At 32.3% G+C, this 26540-nt stretch overlaps 1 protein-coding gene across 1 annotated transcript; it reads left to right on the top strand.

The window, feature by feature from the left end:
- The first annotated feature begins 2444 nt into the window (after positions 1 to 2444).
- LOC127729947 (techylectin-5A-like) lies at positions 2445 to 7244 on the top strand. Its single transcript, XM_052237931.1, has 6 exons — positions 2445 to 2611; positions 2971 to 3054; positions 3536 to 3672; positions 4437 to 4533; positions 4909 to 5073; positions 6965 to 7244. The coding sequence occupies exons 1-6, from the start codon at positions 2539 to 2541 to the stop codon at positions 7210 to 7212; spliced, it is 804 nt and encodes a 267-aa protein (XP_052093891.1). The 5' UTR covers positions 2445 to 2538; the 3' UTR covers positions 7213 to 7244.
- Positions 7245 to 26540: the final 19296 nt, after the last annotated feature.

The raw sequence follows: 26540 nt of genomic DNA, 5'->3' as shown, positions 1-26540 counted from the left end.
AGTTGTCTGTAGATGTTTACACTAGGTTTTCAGGCATTTCACTTCACTTGATTGAAACAGCATTTAAATTTTTTGTTAAATTATGGCCTGAAAATCACATTTAACATTATACAGAAGTTTTCACAATCAGTGAATGGCTGTTTATCACAGTAGTACATGTACATTTCACGGTCTTTTCACAATGAGCACATAATTTATCACGACTTTTTCACGGTGTACATTTTTGTTTTTCACAGGGTTTCTACGGTCTCTTTACCAAAGTTTTCAGTTGGCACCTTTTCACGGCCTTTTCACGACAAATAAAGGCATATACTGTACTATATCTACATTTCACGGTCTTTTCACAATGGGCACATAATGCATTATTACGACTTTTTCACGGTGTACATTTTTTTTCACAGGGTTTCTACGGTCTTTTCACCCAAGTTTTCAGGTTGCACCTCTTCACGGCCTTTTCACAGCCTTTTCACGACAGTCATTCCACGGCATTGTCACGGATAAGTGTTACTGCCCACCGTAAATTAACCGTGACAAACACTGTAAAAATCACCAGCATTTTTACGAACATTTTCACGGCCAATCTACGGGGCATTGTTCCAGTAGTGAACTATCCACCAGACACCAAATAACGAAAATTTGAATAACTTCTTTGTTTTTTTTAACGTTTTCATATACATGTCTTGTATACACTTATCGTTATTTTAATGATATTTTTTCGTTAAATAATCAAGAATTTTCTAAATATACTGCCGAAGTTTATCCAAAGGAACTTCCTGTAAATCACTCAAATATAAACGGTAATAACTGTCCTTTCTTGAATTTATATATTTCATTTTCACATGGGAAACTCTACAAAAAAAAAATTACGACAACAGGGAAGTTTTTTCTTTCTCTGTTGTTAACTTTCCTTTTTTTGGATGGTGATGTTCATTTGGCACCATCTTACGGCGTTTATATATCACAACTGGTTCGTTATGCCCGTGTCTGTAGTGACGTTTTTGATTTCGATGAACGTAATCTATGTATTTCTTGTATTAAGTCAGGGATTTCGTTACCTCAAATTACTTAACACCTTTACTAAATTCTTCCAATACAAAAAAAAATTGGTTTGGAAGTTTTGCTGTATCTCATTTCAAACGGGATAGCACATCCTAATGTTTACCGAGCCTGGAAATTTAGATACGATCCGGATAAACTTATCGATCCTTCAAATAAACTTTTTTTCTAAACTGTTATCAATTCAACACCGTAATTAGATCCTTGAATATTGTTTTTATTTGTATAAATGTTGATTTTGTTATCGGTAAATTTTAAAATCAAACGAAATTATTGTTATGCACATGCAAGGTTCTACAATATGTAAGTACCAGTAATTTTGCATTGCATGTCATGTCTTTCTCTGACTGTTATTTGCGTCTTTACGCTAAATCCATTGGATGTTGGATGTGAACTGATTTATATTTTAGTCTTAGATAAATGATTTTTTTTATAAGTTGTTGTTGGCTTTGAACTAGCTGTCACTTACTGTGAGTACTCTCAGATCTGTGCATAGTGTCTTTTTGTTGTGGGATGTATAAATACCATGCCACGTCCGGTCTGTGTTTTTGTTACTTGTTTTTCTGCTTTGTATTGATCTGATGAGTTAAGTCCTTTTCAACTGATTTTTGTAGTTTGTTCATATGATGTGATGATACACCATTGCTAAAGGTAAGGGGGAAACATGTTTAACCCCGCCACATTATCTATGTGCCTGTCCCAAGTCAGGAGCCTGCATTTAAGTGGTTGTGGCTTGTTGCTGTATATCATATTTCATCTGCGTTCATTGTTTTGTGCATAATACTCAGGCCGTTATTTTTCTCATTTGAATTGTTTTACATTTGTCATTTCGGGGCTTTTTATAGCTGACTATGCGGTATGAATTTTGCTATTTGTTTAAGGCCGTACGGTGACCTAAAGTTGCTAAGTGTTGGAGTGTGAAGAGTTGGCTTATTGGCAATTATGCCACATCTTTTTTTTTTATATCTGTTAGCATTTGTCCGTTAACCTGTCTGGTTCCATTTGCTTTATATCTTTCGAGCATCGTCCTCTTTGGTTTTTAAAACTGTTTTGCAATTATTGGATTTTTTTTAAAGAGACACAAATTGTACAATTTTAGTCACATCTTATTTGTCATAAATGACACAATTTTAATAATACATAAATAGGAAAACAGAAATTACCAAATATATTGGTTATTACACAAGACCACACCAGACTGGAGGCTTTAATATAATAACAATAGAAATTAAACTAATTCTGTATACAGTCAATGACATTTGGTACGTATTAGCACTTTTAAGAATGTAGAACCTGTTTTGGGAATGACAGAATTTAGTCGATTAAATGATCAGGAAAATAATGCCTCTCATATTACATATAACACGCAACAACATTTATAAAAGTCTATACGTATATTTATATGGCATTATATGTAGTCAAAATACTAGTAGTAAGGAAACATATTTATTTGTTTTGTTTTTAAGTCAAAATCGGAATACAATGCATATGGAATTGTTGTTAACCGGCTTTCTTCTCGTTTTTGTACAAAGCTATGGCAAGGAAATAAACAAAGGTAGGAAAATGCACAATATAATGTTTGATTTGATGAACAAATTGATTTGAAATCAATGAACACATTGACCGCGAAAACAAAATTTAGATCAAGTACCAAGTTATAATAATTCCATATAGGTATATAATTTAGCAATAAATCATCACGCGTTTTTAAAAGACCACGTTTAAAACATTTTCTTCTTTGACAATTTGAATAAAAAATTCGGCTACGAGAACATTTTGTTGCAATTTTACGACGATATTGTTTGAACTTTTCGAGTTCACATCTAGCATATTTGTTTTCAATAGTTTTAATGATTGAAATTATAATAAGATGTCTTCAAATATTCCCAATTTCCATTCTCAATTTCATTGTAGAGAAATGTGTCAGGGATGTAGCAGACAAAGTGGCTAATCTTATCACAGAAACTACGAGTCAGTGCATTGTGTCCCCTTCCAAAGGTAATGTGCTACATTAAAAAAAAATTGTTATTTGAGATTATTCTTTCAAACTTTAACAAACAAAAAATTGTACATGGAACTATAAGTATTATCATAAAAGGATAGATCAAAGTATGTAGATACAAAAAATGTTTTCCGTCTATCAAAAATATTTAATTTTAAATGGACAGTTTTGGCAGCCTGTTAACACGAAATTACTTATCATTTGCAAATGAAATAAACACATTATACATTTAGTACGTCTGAATCACTTTTCTGGATTTACCTTCATCAGGAACGTTTAAACCGAATATTTGTTAGCCAGGGATGCGTAACTACGCAGAAACATTAGAAGCTATATGACCAAAAAGGACCTTAACATAATAGCTAAATTCATCTAAGATCAACATTGCCAGAGGGAATCGGTACCTTAGTTTGTTAAATAGCAAATTGATAGAATAGGACATATTCGAGAGTAATATCATCATTATTTTTTATATAGGTTTAGGCGCCCGACCTTCGGACTGTGGTGCCATGAAAAAGTCAGAAAGCAAAAGTGGGGTCTATACAATTTACCCGGATGGAACTTCCGGTTTCCGTGTCTTTTGTGATATGAAGAGTTTCGGAGGTGGTTGGACGGTTTGTATGATATATACTGAAAGTTGTGCTGTTTTAGAAAAGTGATTTAAAAATTGAAAAAAGTTTGATTAGTTTATGTAATAAATTCAGATAAACCTATAAACTATAGTTTAATGTTTGTTATTAAAAAAGGAAAACGTAAAATAAAGAGTCCACAAGTACAAATGTACGATATCGTAATCCCTTTTGATATGCAACAACAATGCCACAGAACCGTGCTTATATGAAGAAAGGGAGAAACGTCAAGAAGGCAGCAACCCAATCAACAATAGACTGCTTAATATCCTGTCACAAAACCCTACTTATTCAAAGAAAAACACAACACATTATATGAACAAAGACATTCAATGACGAGGATGATTAAGGACAAGTTTTTTGGGTGTTTTTAGAACCCAGCCCTCCTCCTTTTTACATTTCGATAAATTGAATAATACATTATACAAAGAAAAATGAAAATGAAAACTACCATGTATTTAAAGAAAAACATTTTATTTCATGATATTTCGGTATGATAAACGAAACGCTATTCGTGCATTTAATACGTTAATTCGTAAAAGGAGTGCTATATAATTAACATATAATAATATCAGCACAAACGAACTACGGGTATGATATGCTGTTTTGAGATATAATACTAATAACATAATGTATTGAAGAACAAACAACAGGTATAGAAAGTATACCCTGATTAATAAAGATACATGTAACGAAGTCAAATTTCATTCATCTCTGAAATGATATCTTAATGGCATTTTCTTCCACAGTTATTCCAACGAAGAACCAATGGTTTTGTTGGCTTTTACAGAGACTGGGAGTCGTATAAAAATGGCTTTGGGAATTTAAAAGAAGATTTCTGGTTGGGTAAGGTTGATTAATATATTATTGTTCTGCCTAATTGTTTTTAAATACAATTAAATACAAATCTAAAATCTCATCAAAGTTTTTATCTAACCAAAAATGTCCAAAAAAGTTGCTCCGAATATTGCTCATGTCAACAATGCTTTTAGGGTAAAAATCTTAATGCTTCGAAAGGTTTTAATATTCTTTGCTTCTTACGACTTTAACAGCACAGTATAGTTTCTTATGATATGAGTAAAAAGGAGATGTAGCTGGTTATTTCATATTCTTGCAATGTTGTTCATTTGGTGAAGTACATGTATGTGTTCATCAATATTTTAATTGAAATATATCAACACTTTTTGTTATTGTAAATTGGGCAACTATTACTATATATAGGGAATGAATATTTGAACAAACTGACAGAACAGGGATATTACATATTGCGGATAGATATGTGGGACTTTGAAAATAACCACCGATATGCCATCTACAACAATTTTGTTGTTAAGAACGAAAAGTCAGGGTACAAGCTGGAGGTAACTGGTTACACTGGAACTGCAGGTAATATAATTCATGATAATTGAATAGAATAATATAACAATTACAATATTATAGATACCATAAATCTAATTATTATTAATTTATATATAATACTCTACGTCATATAGGTGATGTTTTCTCACTAAATAATTCAAAATTTGGTGACTATGTTGAACGCAGCTATTCCATCGAACTTGAAATAAAAGATACAACAAATACAGTTAAGTCTGCCACATATCTTGACTTACATCTAGAAATTGATAAAGCAGGTCGGTTGAACGGTTGAAAACAAAAGTTTACGACAAAAAAAGGTGATTACAGTTTCCATATTATGAAGTTTCCATTTCTATGTAGCAACATTCTTGCAGCGCGTGCATACGAAGTATATATCTCCCGGTTGATATGATATTCCTGGGCTTGTATTTCCTATGATGATTTCCTTGATAAAGAGGGTGGCTGCTCACAAGGAAGTTGTGAGATTGAAATATCCCTTCGTAAATTTTACGGACGCCATCACGAGTTGGTTTTTTAGCCATGGTGTTGTCAGTTTATTTTCGACTTATGAGTTTGAATGTCCCTTTGGTATCTTTTGCATCTCTTTTGCCACTCTAATGTTTCGAATACTATAAGTATTTTTCCAAATATTTGTTTTGACGACAGTGCTGACAGTCCGTTTTCGATTATCGTTGCGTAATTAGGTTTATTATTGTCTTTGAATGTATATATATATTTTTTTGTCTAGATTGTATAGATTTTGTCAAATTGATTTTTATCCGACATCAACTTTTATTCTTATAAAAGAGTTTTATTTCAACGTCTTGATAACAATAAATCAAGACTAATTAGAAGACTATTGTTTTAACCAGTTTGTATCCCAAAGACTAAAATCGGATTATACAATTGCAATACTGTTTTGGTGTCATTGAAAAATAGGTATGATAATTACAATATAGGTAATAGTAAGATGCTTACCTACTTTCCATATACTCTAACGGTTATTGTTTAATAATAAATTGTATCTTTTCGTCAACATTAATGTAAATCTTTACCTTTAATTGTAAGATTCCCGCCATTCAAATGTAAACTTAGACGAAATGGAAGATAAGGAATAGGACACAATTTGTAAATTTTCACTTTAGACTTTTCTGGTATCTTAAGATTTAAGACTTCGAAACCCTGTTTCTCATGAGTTGAGACAGAGCCACATGGATGGTTATCAAAATTATGATGGTAACTCCGAAACCTGTGTAGAATAGTTTTTTCAGAACCCTGCTGAAGAAGTTTTGCGTAAGGAGCACTACCATGTAAATGAAGTCCGTATAATGTATGCATGAACGTAGCATATCAACTGCGATATGTTAAGGCCACAGTGGTAGCTTCAAACAAGTAAGCTAAGGAAATGATCATTTAATCCGACGAGGGGGGATGTTATGGTTTTTTCTTAAAACGTAGTCACAACTTTGATCATGGAGAGGGAAAACAGCATGTTTGAGTATTTCCCATTAAATTAAATGTTAAGTTCTAAGAAAAAAAATTGGTGTGACAAAAAATAAATAATTTGATGATTGCGTAGTACGAAAATGATAAAACGAGAATGATAAAAGAAAACAATTAACCCCACCCTCCTCAAGTTTAAATGATCTTTACATGTTAAAACACTATTTTCTCAAATGGTACAATTCGCTCTGCACTCACATGTTTTTTTTTAAATTTTATTGACCAAATTACGTTATTGCCTTCAAGCCTCATCTTTGTTTTTTAATTTCTTTGGTATTACCATTTAAACAACATTTCTATGTTTACATATTGTAATCTTTAATATGATTATAATAACAATAGTAGATAAATAGTAAATCCTTATTTTTCAGACACTAACTGACTAGTTAAGACTAAAAAAATGTATTTCATACAGGTAATTCATTCGGCGGTCATAATGGATATAGGTTTTCTACAAGGGATAGAGATAATGATGTTTACCCTTATAACTGTGCTGAGATGTATAAAGGAGGATGGTGGTATAATAACTGTCATAAATCCAATCTTAACGGGATGTACCTAAAGGGAAAACACAGTACTCATGCTATTGGTGTCAACTGGAATCATTGGAAGGGATACTACTACTCATTGAAGGCAACACGTATGATGATACGGCGAGCCTAGCAATAAATAAGGAATAAAAATTGATACCTTGATTTCAGTTATTCACTAAAATGATGGATTACTTTATTTTCTAAAAAAAATGAAAGCTTCACACAGGGGTTATCTTGTTCTTTCTTTACACATACATGCTTTTGAAAGTTCTTCAAGTTCATTCGAGCTTGACCTTTAAAAAATAATATGAATGCTGCAGTAATGTGCATTGAGCATTTAATTACAAACTATATTTGTTTGGAGCAGCACGTATTATACAAATCTTTTGTAATCAATATTTTTAGATTTTTTTGTATGGTTTTCGTTTATCTCGCTATTTGTTTTTGTCCTCTTTTAGTGTCTGATTTCCCTTATTAGTCAGCCTGTCAGCTTTTTATACGCTACTACTGCAAACCTTTTAAAGTTTTTTTGAGATTCGTTCGTATACAGTCTTGTTAAGTAAGTATTAAACAGTGAATACAACAAGTGCTAACATTATATAGTACAAAACAAATGTGTATGGTCTATTCTTGTGGATTATCCAGTTCCAACATAATATTCTACATTGATTTTTGGACACTCAGCATTGAATCAATTACCATGAGCATCACTAAGGAGACATTGATTGTCAAAATGCGTATCTATAAAAATGTAATGTGGTACCTTTAAATGTTATTGCATTGCAAAATCCTCGAAATATAAGAGCTGAATCCGTTGTTTACTCCAACCTTTTACTAAGGTGAACTAAAATATTGTTGACATTGCACGTCCAAATTAAAATTATTAAGTAAGGGAAGCAGTTTCAACTATAAAGCATACTTATATTAAGCCTGTTTCGCGTCAGGAACCGCGTCAGTGATTTTGTAATGTCATAACTTCATACTTTGGAGGAATAAGACAGACACATTTTGTCGAATTTTTAACGTTCTAATTTCAAAGGTAACAGGCCGCAGGAATACATGTTACCGTACTTGGACAATGTTTCAGACCCACGGCCAACCAGTCATTGTTCTATCTCTCTTATCGATCTTGTCAGAAAAGCAGCAACTACCAAGTCTTTCGGTTGACCCGGACATGGATCGAAACTACTTACCTGCACTCGAGGCAGGTGACGATTGAAGATAAATTTATATGATTACATGGACACGGACCGTAAGCAAATATTTCAAATTGTCCAAGGTAAATTTTTGTAGCCGACTATACGGAATGGGTTTTCTCATTATTGAAGGCTATACGGTTACTTATAATTGCTTACATCCACTTCATTTGAACTTAGGTAGATAGTTGTTTCATTTTTCATTGGCAATCATACCACGTCTCCTTACTTTTATATTCACCTTATTTTGTTTGAGGTTCAGTTAAAAAAATCTATCATCAATGTAGATAGCGAGATGTTTATATATTAAGCAAAAATGGTAAATGTCGGAACAAAGGGAAATCTTGCATACAGTTCTTCCCGGGAATTATTAGTATAGCAGTGGCAGCAAACCAATATGTGATATTCATATGAGCTAAATACAATAGTATCCTTAAAGATTTAATTCCAATTTAGAATTGTGTTTGAACCAAGCTGAAAATAATTGTCCCCGTCAGACATACTTGCCATTTGATGAATTATCCGTATGCATTTTGAACAATATGTTTAATAATAAACTCATCATATATACAAGAATTATAATTTTGTAAGCTAGACGCGCGTTTCGTCTGTAAATAAAGGCAACAGTAGTATACCGCTGTTCAATAGTCATAAATCGATTAAGCGAAAACAATTCCGGGTCTCAATCCAAAACCGAGGGAAACACATCAACTATAAGAGGAAAACAACGGAACAACAGAAACACTGAACTGCAACAAAAAACAAACGCCAACATACATAGAAACGGACTATTTGATAACAACTGCCATATTCCTGACTTGGTAAGGACATTTTAAGAAAAAATAGTGGGTTGAACCTGGTTTTATGGATAGCTGAACCTCCCGCTTAAATGACAATGTTGAAAATACCGCTAAAATGACAACATTACGTGACAGGAATACAGTACAAATAAACGCAAGAACACTCAGGACAGAGAAACACATAGATAAATAATATAATAGTACATTACAGCATGTAAACCACAGAATAACAACGGACACCTTCCATGAATCCACGACAGCACACAAGAACACCACAAACGAATTATAAACTGTGCGTCACACGAATGTATCAACGCCACAAACAGTGACGTAAAGTGTAAGGACTCATTAATGACTCTAGAATAAAAAAAGTAAAAAAAAAGCCAAATAAAGTACGGAGTTGAAGAGTATTGAAGGCCTAAAACTCCGAAAGATTTTAACAAATACAGCTAAGGAAATCTATTCCTGGGGTAGTAAAATCCTTGCGATGGTATTGTCTTTTTTCCTCGACTTGTGTTTTTGTTTATTGTTCCCTTTGTAACGTCAGCCTCTTTGTGTGTATAAACTTGATTTTTAAAGTAAATCTATTTTCATTTTGACGCGTCAAAAGGCAAGTTGCATTTGAATCGGTTATTCTACATTTTGAGGAAGCTGTTATTTTCTTACGAGAAATAAATGAATCATATGATTTCGTCTATAAACAACTTTTCCAAGCTTATGACATGAATTGATAATTTGTAGTATTCATCAATGGTCCAGTTAAAGACGACATAACCAATATACATTTTGAGGCCATCATACAATTCTTTTTTTATAACAAGAAACAGGTGTCTTTTCAACATTCAATCCCTAAATCGCCCACAGACTCAAACACTTGAGAATTACTTAAACAAAACCCCCCTAAATAGCTGATATTTGCACAACATATTCCTTAAAACAATTATTGATTGGTTGCTCTGTTTTAGGTTCACGTCTAGTGGCAAACAGTCCATGCATAATGAAGACGAAAAAAAATTAAAACTAGAAATTGAGTGGATCGAGTAATTAAAGATTAATTTGTATTGCCACCAGAAAATGAGGACATGTTGAATAGGGATACATATTTTGTCATGCAACAGGCCACATGACTTTCATGTGCAGAGTGTGTGGCCTAAAAACATCAAAATTATCTCCTAAAAAAATTCCATGAAAAACCATTGAGATATGATATAAAACAACCGATTAAAATGTAACATGAGACAAACATCGGATATTTGAAAAAGATAATTTATGCCAAGGTTCCTGACTTGAGGCAAGGACATGAAAAAGGTACATTTAGGGGTTAATTTATTTTTTAGAAATCACATTCGTATTCATTTTAATTTCCATCAGTGGACTATCAACATGTACATCAAACATGCAATAAAATAGAGGCTCTAAAGAATCTGTGTTGCTCATCTTGATCAATGTGCATCTTCAACAATGGTAACTCTCCAACAGTATATACTAGAGTATAATTCATGTTTAAATCTTGTGTTGCAGACAATTATATTTTATAAAGTCTCTCTGTCAACTATTATTGTTTTTATTTAAATCACAAAAATGGGTAAAACTTGACATTAAAATATTAAACTCGTATAAGGAGTCGACCGACTATTTCGACACAAGTATTTTGAATTAAATATGTGAAGGTCTTGTCTTTTTTTATCTGCAATAGTGCTCGCCCATAATGCAAAAATTGGTAAACAATTTTAGATTCTGTCTTGCTAATGAAGTTCTATTTCTCAAACGCATGTACATGCATGGTCACAATTAATCCATAGAACAATCAACTGTAAAACTAATATATCAACCAAATACGGACTACACAAAACCCAATAACTGGTTAAGGAGAGATAACTCTCTTGAACATATGCTTACTTAACCAAACGTCTTGACCATACCAACATTTTTTTCTCTTTCCTTATCGATCTAAGAGATTTGAACATCGGTTAACTATTGTCCTCTTACTTCATACATCAACGGGAATATACAATCTTGTGCATTGATGTTAAAATTTATGATAAGGTCAGTTTAAGATGAACCACTATTATATGTTTGCCAACCGTTTATTGAATATAAGGGGGCATTAAAAAAGGGAACTTTACGTTATTTGAAAAAAAAAAGAAAAACTAAATAAAAATCGATCGTTCTAAGATTTATTAGCAAATAATTTATCCCTATTCTATAGATTAAGTGCAACTTCAGCATTTTTTTTTTCTGAAATATATGCACGTAAATGAGGAAGGTGCTAGAATTTTTGGTAAAGTCATAAATCTTAGGGTGAAGTTTATTTCATTGAATACTGCATAGTCAAATTCTTATAAAAAGAGTCATATGCTGTAAAACGATGTAACAATAACAGATCTTGGATTCTTGCATCAACATCATTATGTTTGATCTGGCGCTAATATTTTTGCGATATCACCTTTCATTCATACATTATCCTTATTTGACCGCACGGAAAACTGAATATTAATTATTTCTGATTCTTACTAAAACATTTGATATAGCAATTTATGGTATCCTTCGCCTCTCTTTTATCCTAAATAAATATGTATTTGATTCGAACGTCACTGATGAATCTTGAGTAGATGAAGCACGAGTCTGGCGTACAAAGTTATAAGCCTTTGAGATGAGCTTTTAATATTTCAAAGGTCGTTAATTGTATCGTTGTTTGTTGCTGTCTCTACATGCTTATCTTTTCGTCCATTAAAGTAATTTTTTTGGAGTCAACATTTATAGCATGTCATATGGTTTTGGTTGCTTGCCCATTGTCATAAAAAATTAGATATGAATGTTTGCCTGCGGTATATGAATAAAAGATAATGTGAGGTTTACTTATAAAAAGGAAGACGGGGTATGATTGTTAATGAGACAACTCTCCACCAGATACCAAATAACGAAAATGTAAATAACTTCTTTGTTCTTTGAACATTTTCGTTTACACGTATATCTGTTTGTTTTTGTTTTTTAGTTTTTTTGTTTTTTTTTTCAGATAATACTATTTTTATCTTTATTCAACAACATATTGCACTACTGCTGTTAACAATTTACTTCACTACTCCAGCATTCTAGTGAAAGGTCCCTGTATTTTTTACCAGAAATCCAGACTTACTCTCTGGTAAGCATCATTATATTACATCTAAATTAAATCATATTATATCATTTTCAATCATGAAATAAACAAATATATATGAATAAAGGCAACAGTAGTATACCGCTGTTTAAAATACTCATTTATCAATATATATCATCTAACGTCACAGTACCCAAATTGCACCGAGTACCCAAATTGCACCTATTTAGCTAAAATAGCAGCGGAAATTTTACCTTTTTTCCTTATAGACTTAACAATTTGTTTGTTTGTATTTGTGACCAGCCATAAGATTTTCAGGTTTATGGGGGTACCAGGGTCAAAATGAGTATATTGCATTTTTTTTAAGTATACATAGATTCAAAACACCCTGACAAGTCATTTTGCTAGATTCTGCAAAATGACAGAATAATGGTCATTTTTGTTACTTTCGATTTTATCAACAACAACAAAATTTCAGTTTTTCACATGTATGTTCATCTATTATAATAGTTATCTTTGAAACTTGTGTCATATATTTTTAGGAAGAGAGGGAGGTCTAGTCTTTTTGAAATAATTAAACTGTAAAAATTAAAAAAATAAAGAATTTTATTTCTATATCAACCATTCGGTTGCCATAGCAACAATGTACCGGAATCTGCAATCTAAATAATAATGACTTTAAACATTTTTCTTTCTCTTAAGGAAAACTACATCAATGCTAAGAAATTGAATACCAAGATATATAATAAACCATCAAGGAGCTGTGTAATATTTAATATACTTTATAATGTTCATCTATTATCTTATTGTGAATACATTTTGTACATGTATCCTGGCAAAGTGATTAAATCAAAGATCTATTAATGCAGATTAAGATGAAACAGTCAAACAGCATGATCAATATGTTACGGCATGCAGGTGAAAGGGAGGTAAGAATACTTTCAACAAAAAAGCATCTTGTTTATGTAGTTCTAAGACAGACATAGATAAAAACATACGAACAAACATTGGATGAGGCATATCTTGCTTGATTTACTTATACTTGTATATGACAATACATATGTTTATATTTTCCCTTACAACGTGAAACATTAATCAAATTTACTCCAAAAACTTAATGTTTATGCTGCAATCTGTATTGGTAATAAATAAGAAAAAATATAAACTCTGCACTTTGAAATGCCTATAATGATCTGAAGTAGTATCCAGGCCCCTCTGAGAATTAGTTTTATATCAGATTGAGGCAATGAAATCTAGAAGATAAATTAATGTGTGAATTTAGAACACGATTTCAAGCGGGATTTTATCCTAAATTATTAATTTTACGTAAAAAATCTACTTGTTTTGTTTATCTTAACATAAGATTCAAATTGCCTCAAGTCAAGAAAAAAATAAACTGTGTTTAAACGCATGATATAATTGGACATTCTATAACAGGTGCCCAGAATACGTTACGTTACTTTACATCGACGTTTTCTCGTTATGACGTTTACCGCCATAAGCCTGGAAATGTCATGACGGGTCACATATCTGTTTGTATTTGTTCGTTTATCTGTCTGGTTCCGTTTGCTTTATATCTTTCGAGCATCGTCCTCTTGGTTTATAAAACTGTTTTGCAATTATATTTTTTTTTATAGAGACACAAATTGCATAATTTTAGACAATTATTATTTATAAATGACACAATTTAAAAAATACATAAAAAGGAAAACAGAAATTACCAAAACATATTGGCCTATAAACCAGATCATACCAGATTAAAGGCTTCAATATACACATTAAAAATCTTGTGAAAAGACAAATTTCCAAGGGCTATCCTTTTATTATGTTTTAAAATGTTTTTCTGATATTATAAAGTCAAGGTTAAAGCGTATGTTTGGACTAAGAATGATAACGTTATTGGCGAATTGTGTACTCGTGTAACGGGCAAAAAAGTAAAGGAAATAATTCATTTTGCCATCTACAACACTTTTGCGGGAGGTTCGAAAATTGGCTAGCCATAAAAACCAGGTTCAACCCACCATTTTTTCTTAAGATGTCCTGTACCAAGTCAGGAATATGGCAGCTGTTATCAAATAGTGCGTTTCTATGTATGTTGGCGTTTGTTTTTGTAGCAGTTCAGTATTTCTGTTGTTCCGTTGTTTTCCTCTTATAGTTGATGTGTTTCCCTCGGTTTTGCTTTGTGACCCGGATTTGTTTTCGTTTAATCGATTTATGACTATTGAACAGAGATATACTACTGTTGCCTTTATTTGTTGTTAAGAACGAAAGGTCAGGGTACAAGCTGGAAGTAGCTGGTTACACTGGAAATGCAGGTAATGAAATTCTTAATAATTGAAATAGAATATTTAATACTATAATAATTAAAACCTTATAGAATAATATAAATCCAATTAACAACACAAACCGTTAAGGTAATTCGTTGCTGTAAACTGTAGATTGTTGCCATTCAAATCCAACTAAGACCAAATAGAATGATGTTACGGACAGAAATCACCTTTAAATTGTAGCCAATAAAAGACACAAATCAATAATAAAATTTAACAAGATTTACTATAAACTCCTAGAAAACTGTAGAACGAAAACTTCTAGAACAACGTAGACGTTTAAATTACGCATCTTTTAATATGATCATTCTGGAATCGTTATGTAAGTCAAATAGAAAGTTCTAATCATTCCATCAGTATCTATGATTTTTCCAGTGATTTCTAAACTGCACAGTTACAATATTATTTTGTAAACAACTATAAATATTATGTAAACATATTATAAGGCCACACAAAACAAATTAGGCCAACTTAATAAACATGATAGTTACAATATCATAACAATGATAGGAAATAGGGACACAATCTGTAAATTTACTATTTAAGCGACAATACTGATATCGTAAGATTTAAGACTGCGAAAACCTGCGGCTCTTTTCACAAAAAATCCTAAGAGTAAAAATACTCGTAAGTCATACACATTTCAGTATAACTTACGATCAATTTTAATCGTAAGATTTTTTGTGAAAATAGTCGCTGCTTCTCTTTGGTTGAGATAGAGCCAATTGAATGGTCAACAAAATCGTGATGGTGACCCCGAAACCTGTGTAGTTTCGATTAGAATCGTTAATGGGTTATGATATTTTCCTATAAAAAAAAACCACCCGATTCACAATTTTGAAGAAAACAATATGGCATATTTATGCTTGCGTGGTACGAAAAAATATTCAGAATGAAAAAAAAACCATACTCTCCCCCTGAAAGTTAAATGATCGTTCCCAATATTAAAACACTATTTTGTCAAATGTTCCAATTCGCTCTGAACTCGCATTTTATTAATTGTAATGACCAAATTATATTATGGCCTTCAAGACCCTTCTTTGTTTTTAATTTCTTCAGTATTAACATTTAAGCAGTATTCCTATTCTAGTCTTTACAAATTGAAATAATATATAATAATACATGTTCACTGTGTCTAAACTACCCTGACAAAAATGTTGGACTCAATGGTATCTAGTATCCGGTACGGTGACGGACCATCAACAGACAGAAAAAAATGTAGGATTTCTGTTTATTTATTTGTTATTTTTATGATATTGAGGAATATAAATACATATATAACTACTTTCGATTGTGAGATGTAATATTTTCTACAAATGTTCTAGATTAATGGAGAAATAAGTAAAAAGGCACGTCAAAATGATGAATTGAGTGAACCTTGTCTCGAATTTGCTTAATTGCTCGTAAAATTCTGCACATTGTACGGAAAGAACGGTACGGACAGAAAAATATTAACCTGGAGATGGCAAGACTAGTCATGTTGAGCACCTCAATATTTGTATTTCTGTGCATGGAACGAAGGAAATGGGTCATGTCAAAATGGAAGAACCTGGTTTTGTCAATGTGTACGACCCGGTTTCGTCCTGAAAATTAACAAAGCAGGACCCGGTTTTGTCATAGAAAATAATGCATAATCGCATAACGTAAATTAAACTCCGGCATTCAAACGGAGTTTGATGGTTCGTTGGAAACGGATTTCTTTTAGAAGACAACTTATCATTTATTTGAATCCGTAAACACTTGAATTACTGCTTAATTGCAACAAAAATAATTTTATTTTTTTATTTGTCTGATTAGTTTTTCCCGTCTGTGTGCGACTCAATTATGAATTGTTAGACCTTTGTTTTAATTTAAGAACGATGCAATCTTGTTTGGAATTCTTAGTGGGCTTATAGCTCACCTGACCCAAAGGGCAAAGTGAGCTTTTCTCATCACCTGGCCTTCGTCGTCCGTCGTCGTGCGTTAATTTTTACAAAAATCTTCTCCTCTGAAATTACTGTGCCAAATTTAACCAAACTTTCCACAATCTTATGTTGGTTTAAAAGCTCTAAAGATATGATATGGAAAATACATAATTATTTCAAATGTTAACTTGAAGTTTCCTTGGAACTTGAACTGTGAATATGATATGGAAAACATGCGTTAAAAGGCCGATAAAATCAAATGTGCTTACCTGAAAATAGGTGGAAAGTTGAAAATCCCACAGCTATGTTATGTGCGTGCTCAAGTGTGAAAACTCGCGTTAGGTATTTGATACAAAACAAAGGTAACAAAAAATAGGCTGGTAACAAACGTTGCCGTATAGTTTTTCTGCACGAGTAGTCAGGTCAATGTCCGAGGCGACATCCGAGGACTTTGACCTGACTACGAGTGCAGAAAAAACTATACGGCTGGTTGTTACCACCACGTTTCTTTTGTAACTTATGTTTTTTATGTGACTTGTGCGATGTTTTTGATTAGAGATAGAAATATAATCTTTACGAACACTTTTCATATAACAGGTAATATTGTCACAAGGTGAACGAAAAACTGCCTATGAACTCAATAGATGCACGAGTTAATCTATTCAGAAAAAGTGTCCGTCTTACTTCAAAAAAGTGTCCGTGTAACACACTTATTGCACGGTTTTTCTATAGCTCTGCTGGGGGCAAAGTCGTACAATACGAGTTACACAGTATTATATATATAGTACCAGAAAATTTGGCAAGGTTGCATGCATGATTAATTCGTACAGAATATGATAGACTAAAGTCTTTTTTCAATGAATGAATAAATGAGTAAATGATAGTAAATATTGTAGACAAAGCGTATAGTATAGCAGGCGGATACCCAGTTGAAATTAAACAAAAGAACTTTAAAAGTTTAATAAAAGTGCATAATTTAGGATTATATGAATCTTATATACGTGTCTTTACTTAAATTATAGTATGGAGCTTCGAGATGTTTGTAAACTTTTAAATTATAGACAATTTTTCATAAAACAGTCGATTGTGGTAGATACAAATACAAGTGGATCTTTTTTGTGCATAAGCATAAATTCCGCCGAAAAATTCTACACAAAGATAATAGATTGGTCTTTTAAAGCATTAACTTGCATCTGTGCCCCGGCGACAGTTTTTTGGGAGAAAATCCTACAAATGGGCAATAATTTCATCGAAAAGAGAAAGTCGAGTGCACCTTTTTATGTTCGTCCGTGTCTGAGTTGACTAATCTGTCTTGAAAACGTATCAAGCAAAAAAACTTTGATACATCATCTCGCTTCAGATTTTATTATTTTTATATATTTAGGATACAGGTTGATTTAGTAACATTAAATAAATGGGTCAAGTGAAATACCTTTCTAATGAGTCATAAGAACAGAGTAGGTGTGTTCGAATAATAAATTTTTACTAAAAGTACCTGACGACAGACTTTACAAGTGGATCTTAAAAATGCATAACCTCAAAAAAACAACCGATCAGACAATAGTTTTAAGTTGACTTAATGCAGAAAATTACATTAAATGATGCTCAGTAGCTTATAGATACATTTGAATTTTAAAATAAAACTGGCATGTAAGGATCGTAAGTGTGCTATGTGGATAAATGTATCGGTATTCAAGAGCTAAATTGGCAGCGCGTCATCCCTACAATGGCTTCCATTTTTACGATTGTAAAAAATAGCTGGCGTAATGGGGAGATAATTTTGAAGAAGTAGAATCCTGACTGGTATAGTAAAACATACTAGCTTTACTCTTTTAATAAATTCATAAGGTAACACAATCCTACCACAACTTCTTATTTTTACATCATTACATACTAGTATTGTAAACAAACAAAAATCATAATGTTATAAAATATTTAATGTACGTGCATGGTATAAAGATAAGTGCAATAAGGTATAGATTTTGCATTCAAAAAATATGTACTCACTATTTCGAAAAGTGCCCGTTTAAGATAAATTTTAACAAGACAGGTTTGTTTTACAATAACTTATTTACTAGTATTGATTTTTTTTTCGACGGACACTTTTCGGATCCGTGTTAACGTCGCGTTTAATAATTTTGTGGTTTCAAAACGAAACAAAACCGGGAGCTATACAAAAACAAAACCGGGTCATTATGTAGTAAACAAAATTGACAAAACAGGGTCCTTCCATTTTGACATGACCTATTACTTTCGTTCCATGCACAGAAATACAAATATTGAGGTGCTCACATGACTAGTCTTGCAATCTCCATGTTAACATCTTTCTTTCCGTACCGTTCTTTCCGTACAACATGCACAATTTTACGAGAATTAAACAAATTCGAGGCAAGGTTCACTCAATTCATCATTTTTACTTGCCTTTTTATTTTTTTCTCCGTTAATCTAGAACGGTTGTAGAAAATATTACATCTAACAATCGAAAATAGTTATATATCTATTTATATACTTCAATATCATAAAAATAACAAATAAATAAACAGAAATCCAGCTGGAAGCATTGGAAAGGATACAGTTCATTGAAGGCGACACGTATGATGATACGTCGAACCTAGAAAAAAATAATCAATAAAAATTAATACTTTAATTTAAATTTTTCACTTGAAAGATGGCTTACATCGTCCGAAAAAAAAATGCAAGCTTTACACACAGATTCGTTTGTTTTGTTATAGTCCCTGACATGATTTTCGAAGTTCTTCAAGTTTTTTCGAGTTTAACCTAGTATCGGCCTGAACTTAAAAAGTAGTTTGAATGTTGTAGTCTGTGGGGCCATGATATATTCATCCCGATGCATTTGAGTACCTGGTTACAGTATTCAGATTTGGGTGGAGCACGATTTGTGTAAAGATTTGTGGTTATCAATCTGTTCCGGTTCATATAGATTTTTATTGATTTTTGTTTACTTCGCTGATTGTTTTCGGCTGATTTGACGTCTAATTTTGTCAATTCAGGAACCTTTCAGCTTGTTATTCCATACTAGCTATGATTGTACACCATATAAAGCTTTATTTAAGGTTTGTTCTCATACAGTCGTGTTAAATACATTCTCATGGATAGACCAGTTCAAGTATATTCATTCTTATATGATCATTTTGAACGAAGCTATCCGGAGACTCCATATGAGAGTTATTTCCCCTTATGTATTTAATATAAGTGGTATGCATTTTAACTGTTACACCATAAGTGATTTGATTTGTCCTTGGTCCACAAAAAGGAAAATTAGGTCAAAAGTCAAGGTCATGTTCTGAATTATGAGTTTGGCTAATTTCAATTACTTTTAAAAACCGTAAAAGATATCGTCAAAATATTTTTACTAAATTGTTAGTAGCGTCATGTCGTAAAACATAAATTTTGGTTGGAAAGGTACGTTGACATTTAGTGGGAGTTTTCTTCCCTTTTATATTTAAAATTACGTGTATGGTAATATAACTCATTAAGCATATATAGTAAAGACTAACGGTCTTTTGATTTGAGGTCCTTGACTTATGATTTAGAAATTGAAGTCAAGGTCAAAGTTTAATTTGATGTTCTAGATTTTGACCTTTGCTGTAACTTTTTATTGGTATATGATAAAGTCGTAGGGCCTTAGACATTAGGTTGCAGACAAATGACCTTGAAGATAGTCACCGGAAGTGACATTATGTAAACCGGAAGTAGCCTTTTTTGCATTATTTTCATGTAAACAATACAAGAACTTTAATTTTTTGGAATCAGTGTGAAGTCGGGTTTAAATACAACCGGAAGTGAAATTTGGTAAAAGGAAAGTACCAACTGATCTACTTAATTTCTAGCAAAAGTATATAAAAAAAAACATATTTTTGGAATCAGCGTAAATAATTCTATAATCTGACACCAGATATGACATTTTAAACCGAAAGTGAATATTTTCCTAACAAAATATGTGCATTTGGGGGTGGAAAGACCTTCAATTGTTCTCTGAACAATTGGTTTTTAATTGTTACTGCACTTGAACAATCTCGAAAACCAAGAGCTGCACACATTTGTTTACTTAAACCCTCTCACTGAGGTAATTAAAAGGTTTTCTTTTCAATGTTAATGCAACTTAAAACTAGTAAGTAGGACAAGCAGTTTGAAATGTAGTAATTACTGATATTAATTTTCCTGTCCGAAGTCAGGATTCGGGACAGTTGTTGTGTTATGTCATATCTTAATGTTTTTCGGTTATTTGGAGAAATGGACGTTGATAGCAGACCATTTTTATAGTTTCTTTTCAAATTATTCACAGCTTTTTTTAGATACGGGACGTTTAAGAGCTTGACATATTTTGCATGCATCTGCAAAGGTTTTGTTGAAGATGGTATTTTGCCCTTTAAAAGTTTTTTCTTGTTTTTTTTGTCGTTGGGTTACTGTCATGTCCATATCCTGGTATTACTCTTTAACCTGAGAATTTATTCTTAAAAATTACTCTTATCCTGGACATTTCTATTTTGTTAAAAGGATATTGAAGTAGTATTATGTTTCTGTTTTTTTACTGAAATAAAAACAAGTATTATATAGCTGACTTTGCGGTCTAATTGCTTTTGCTCATTTTTAAAGGCTGTACGCTCACTTATAGTTGTAAACTTCTATGTCATTTGGTCTCTGGTTGAGAGTTGTCTCATTGGCAATCATACCACGTCTTCTTATTTTTATATTCTGACAGAAATGTTATGATACGCAATTTGTATCAGTAGAAATGCACAAAATGTTCATTTGTCTCATTATGGTGTACTGGACTGAATTTTTGTTAATAATTTTCTAGTAGCTAAGATAAATCATAATCGACTGTGTGTGTGTGTTATAATTTGAGACCGGAAGTACTGCGTTAGTTAAATGTTGATTTTTTGTTTCCCTTTTTAACTTCATTGTTTTTATCAATTTTATCTTACTACATGTAAAACTTTGGGTTAAATATTGGCAGAAGCGGACTTTGATTTCCAACAGAATTTTCACAAAAAGGGGGATGACCGTCCGAAATGTTTGACTGAGAACACTGTAAATGAAGGAAGATAATTTTATCTTAAAAAGGGGTTAAGATAAAACTATACATAGCTACTTCACATCATATGATATCTGTATTTTTAAGCACATAGGGTTGGTGGCCCTACTTATGTAAGATTAATCAAAACTGTACGTTCTTTGTTTCACCTTTAAAATGTATTTCTTTTGAATAAAAGGAGATGGGGGCATGTGTCAATCAGACATTAACACCTTTAACAAAAACAAACAATTAGACATTTAGAGATCTTTTTAATTTTGAACTGCATTTGGTAGAAAGGACATTAACAATCAAGTCACTGTAAAATTCCCCCTAAAACATATGAAATAAATAAAAGCATATTTTGGGTAAACTATACTTCAATAAGACAGTAACCCAATAACATAACTAATTAAAAGACGCATATAGAGCAACGTTTGGTTGTCAACAATAAACAGGTCTCCATTCAATATGTCAATATAAAAATAAGAGGTGGAATGAAAACCCATAAGACAACTATCGATAAATACCTAATTAGGACAAAGATGTGAACAATTTCAAGTCAGTCTATACCAATGATCAAAACACACATTTTATAATTTGCCCTTAGACTGAAAGAGTTACAGATAATCATCAAAACCAAATTATTCATATAACAGAAATGATATTGATTGATTAGTTTTTGATTGCTTTACGTCCAGTGGAAAATAGTCCAAGCATATTAAGGACAATGAGATATCAACAATAGAGTTAAAATGTAGGCTCTGCAAATTATGCCGACCGGGATGAATAACGGAAAATAAGGTCATGTTTCATAGGGCCAGGAATTTTGTCGTGCAAAAGGCTACTTACGGACCCTTCGAAGACTTGTAAAAGGGATTCCATAATATGTTTTTCCTTCACGAGGCATAAGGTTTGACGTCCCAATTCCAGTCAGACGTGACTGCAATAATACTGACAAGTCATTCGGATGGCCCACTGTATCATATGTTTTATTGCCGAATGGGAGAAATATACGTAAGCATTTTTTTCAATACGATCCTTGGGATTAAAAAAAGTTCTTGTATTTTGGCACTGCTCCTTAGCCTTTGGCAAAAACATTAAGCCAACTATTGTACAAATTTTAGGTATGCAAATGATTAGTTGCTTTATTTTTATAATATACAAATAGAAACCCATGTTATCCTGGCTCTATGTTAAGCCAACGATAATGCTATGAGTACTGTTTACGTATCAGGTCAGTTTGGGGCTCTCTTCTCGGTCCGCATTTAAGTTATGTGGATTTCTAAAAAAAATAGTTATTTGGACTAAGTCTTACAAAACTAAACACTTCAAGTGTCAATGTTAGATTGCAAGGTAGAAAACAATATGCGTACATTGTCGGGACAATATACAATTTAGATATACTACAACATGTACAAAACAAGAAAAAATCTCAACCTTTAAACAAAAATTTTGCAGGTACATATTGTTTCTGGATCCAATAATGCTTCTGGTGAATGTCGATTTTGTGTTGATAACATCTACAAATGCTACAAACACTAACAATAACCACTCAAAATATTTTGATGGTGACCTGCAGAAGTTCAGATGTCATTTAAATTCTAGAATGCAACGTCTGTGGTCTCCAATATGTTTGTAAGTCAAAGCAACCATTCCACAAACTCTTTACTACTGAGTTTCGTTACTGTGTTCTTTGTTTCATTTTATGAACATTTCATTGAAGTCTAGCTTTTATCACTTTCATGTATTTTATAAAAAAAGAGATGTTTTCACCTTTGTTTTAAAAATGATAAATGAGTAACTCCTAAATATTTCTCATTATACAACATATTTTTAATTCTTTAATCGAACTTCGTTTGCAGATATGCGAACGAGATGAATGGACGAATACATGCGAATAATTAATTTAATTTGAATTGTGTCTATAATTCGCGTATTGTTCCCTTTTTCATACTTTGTATTGTGATGCTATAATAATTACAGTCTAAATATTTCTGTTCTATCATCTTTTGCTGCTTTGTATGGACTCATGGTTTCAATTTTCGGACTAAGAGCGATAACTCTGATGGCAAAGAAATATTGTTTTAGAAATAGCTTCTGTATAATAAAAAGGTTACGTTTTATTCAGCTCTGAACATTCAATGAAATTGTGTATTCAATCAACATTTCATTGCATAGTTTTTGTCATAACAATCCTGCAACAATGTGCAGAGAGCGCATCATGATGTTACTACATAGGGTTCAAATACCATGAATGACTGCGTATTTGTACATCCAACAATTCCTCGAAAAACGCCTTTTGAAATGGATGAGAATTACATTATATAAATACTCAATGAATAAGTATACATAGAGATTTACTTAGAACCTTCACTAAAATTCTTTCATAGAAACAATATTTGGTTTCTGAAGTTTGACTGTACACCATGAAAACTTATTACAAACGGGATATCACACCTTCATTTTTACGGTGATGATGTTTGTTTAAAGCCCGTAAATTTAGATACGATTCGTGTAAACTTATCTATTTTATGAATGATCTTATTCTAAAAGGTTATCAATTTAACACTGCAATAATAATTTTGAATATTGTTTTATCGTAACTTTAATACATTGAATGTGTTATTAAATTGAATTAAAATAACTAAATATGAATTGTAATCCTATACAGTTATGCACGCATACGATCTTACATTCTATCCAAAGACTAATTATGTTTTTTTTTACACTAAACCCTTTTGATGTGTACTGATTGATATTTTAGTCTGGAAAACATTATTTATGTATTAGTTGTAATTGGCTTTGAAATATCCTCTAGCAACTGAGACTGTTTCTCTAAGATCCTTACTATGTGTCTTGTCTTTTTAATAGTTGTGCAAACATGTTCAACCCCGACACATTCTGCGTTTGGCTGTCCCAATCCAGGACCCTAGCTGTAATTCAGTGTTTGTCGATGGTTGGTGTCTATCATATTTGGCTTTCGTTTGAATTTTTTGAATTGTTTTATGTCGGGTCCTTTAATGGCTTACTATTCGGTAGGTGTTTCGATCATTATTGAAGGTCGTACGGTGACCTATAGTTGATTACATCTACGTCATTTTGATCTCTGTGGATAAGTCTCTCATGGGCAATCATATTACATCTTCATATTTATATATATCTAGAACAACTTTCAATACACATGATACCTGTTTTTAGAGGTACGCTTTAATGTTTAGAAAGCTTAATGCATGCAACCTTGTGATCATCGAAACCATAATGACATAAGCATAACACCTTGAACCGTATAATATCTACTTTGTCTGATAGAATTATATCTGTTTTATATTACAAAAATATAATTCAGTAACTACAACATAACTTAAAAATTCCTCTTAGTTGTGCCAGCCTACCACTTCCTACTGGTTGAATGCCTGAATGGTACCCACCGAGACTAACAGTCAACCAACAAAGGCACCAACCAATTCGTAGTGATTTAGACATACACATGTTTCTGGTATACAAGACTGGCTTTACCAGAACAGTCATCCTCGTCTCAATGAATAAGATATATTTTTACAATAAGGACTTGCAACCTTGATTGTGATTTATAATCAAAACATATTCAGACATGTGTCATTTTGAAATCATACCAATAATAACGCACTGGGTATTGGGCGGGTGGTACCACCAGGGACTTACAGTCCAACATTAGATGTACTAGTTCGGTGATTGTGATATCAACATGGAATACCGAATTCAAAACGCACGATACGTGATTTCGGAATATCATTGAAAAGATACGCCTGTGAACAACAATTTGGAAAGCAAATACATAAAAAGTTATGCGGAGCAAAACCAAAAGGGAAGAACAGAATAGTGAAAGCAATCTATAAAACTCAACAAAAAACTAATTTAGAAAGTAACATTCTCATGGAATCCCTGAATTCTTTATGATATTATATTACACTGTAAGTTTAGATAAAAAAAAATTAGCAAAACATACTGTTAACAATCTTTCTTGAAAAAGTTTAAATTATAGCGAAAATTATTGACCTTTATAATATATAAGCATGTGAACCAATTCCAATAGGTATTCCTTTTTTGGAGACAGCAAGGCGTTTCCTCTTGATAATATCAGTAGTGCAATATTTTCTGCTTGAATTACATCCATTCAGTCTGGCTTCTTTAAGTTTTGTTGTTGTTTGGAAATTTATTTTCATATCTGCCACGTACTGCTATTTATTTTCCAAATGAAGTAGACAGAGCAATGTTTTTCATACAAATATGTCATATTAGTACAAGAATATGTTAATATGACATGAAACCTTCTTTCAACTAGACCCTGCACTGAACCATTTTTTAGCGTGCTGGTTAACAAGATAACAGTTCACAAGACATATTGCCCTACCCGAACACATTTATCTGACTTTGAACCGACCAATCTTTGCACTTACTCCATTATTCTCGCGCTTATCATAGAAGCAACAAATATCAATTTTCAAGTTTTTTGATTGAACTCAGTGGCAGACGAACTTACGACCTCCCACACATTTAAGGCGAGTACGCTACCATGAAACCACTGAAGTGGTTAGTCTGATGCTCTATGTATATCTAATATGGTAATTTTGCTTCACACGTTATTAACATATTGTAACTTGTCATATATTTAGGCTTTATGGAGGATTGTTAACGTTGTTCTTAGCATGCTTCTTGGTCCAAATGTGTCATAATTGTCTCGGATTTATGCAGCATGCACAAGGTTCGTTTGTATATATTTAATGGAGACTGTTACGGTATATCGAATAGATAAGAAGCATTGTGAGATTGCTTCTCAGCCTGTCGTGCTAAGTATCGAACGTGATCTATTCCCGAATATGACTGTTATACCGAATGTGAATTTGCATTGCTATACGACGTGTCTCGGTATTTTGTACATCCAACATTCATGTATTTATTTTTGATGTTTCTGTTATGGTTTCGGTTGGATAATCTGTTATTTCTTATCGTTTGTAGTCCAAATAATTATAAAATTGCCTTTCCATAACATTATTGTCATGAAAATTGTTTGGACGAGTATTGTGAAAATAATTGTATAAAGTTCGAGATTGCAT

This window comes from Mytilus californianus, unplaced genomic scaffold (genome assembly GCF_021869535.1).
Source record: "Mytilus californianus isolate M0D057914Y unplaced genomic scaffold, xbMytCali1.0.p SCAF_2, whole genome shotgun sequence".
Classification (NCBI taxonomy): Eukaryota; Metazoa; Mollusca; class Bivalvia; order Mytilida; family Mytilidae; genus Mytilus; species Mytilus californianus.
This window is presented reverse-complemented; position numbering and strand designations above follow the sequence as displayed.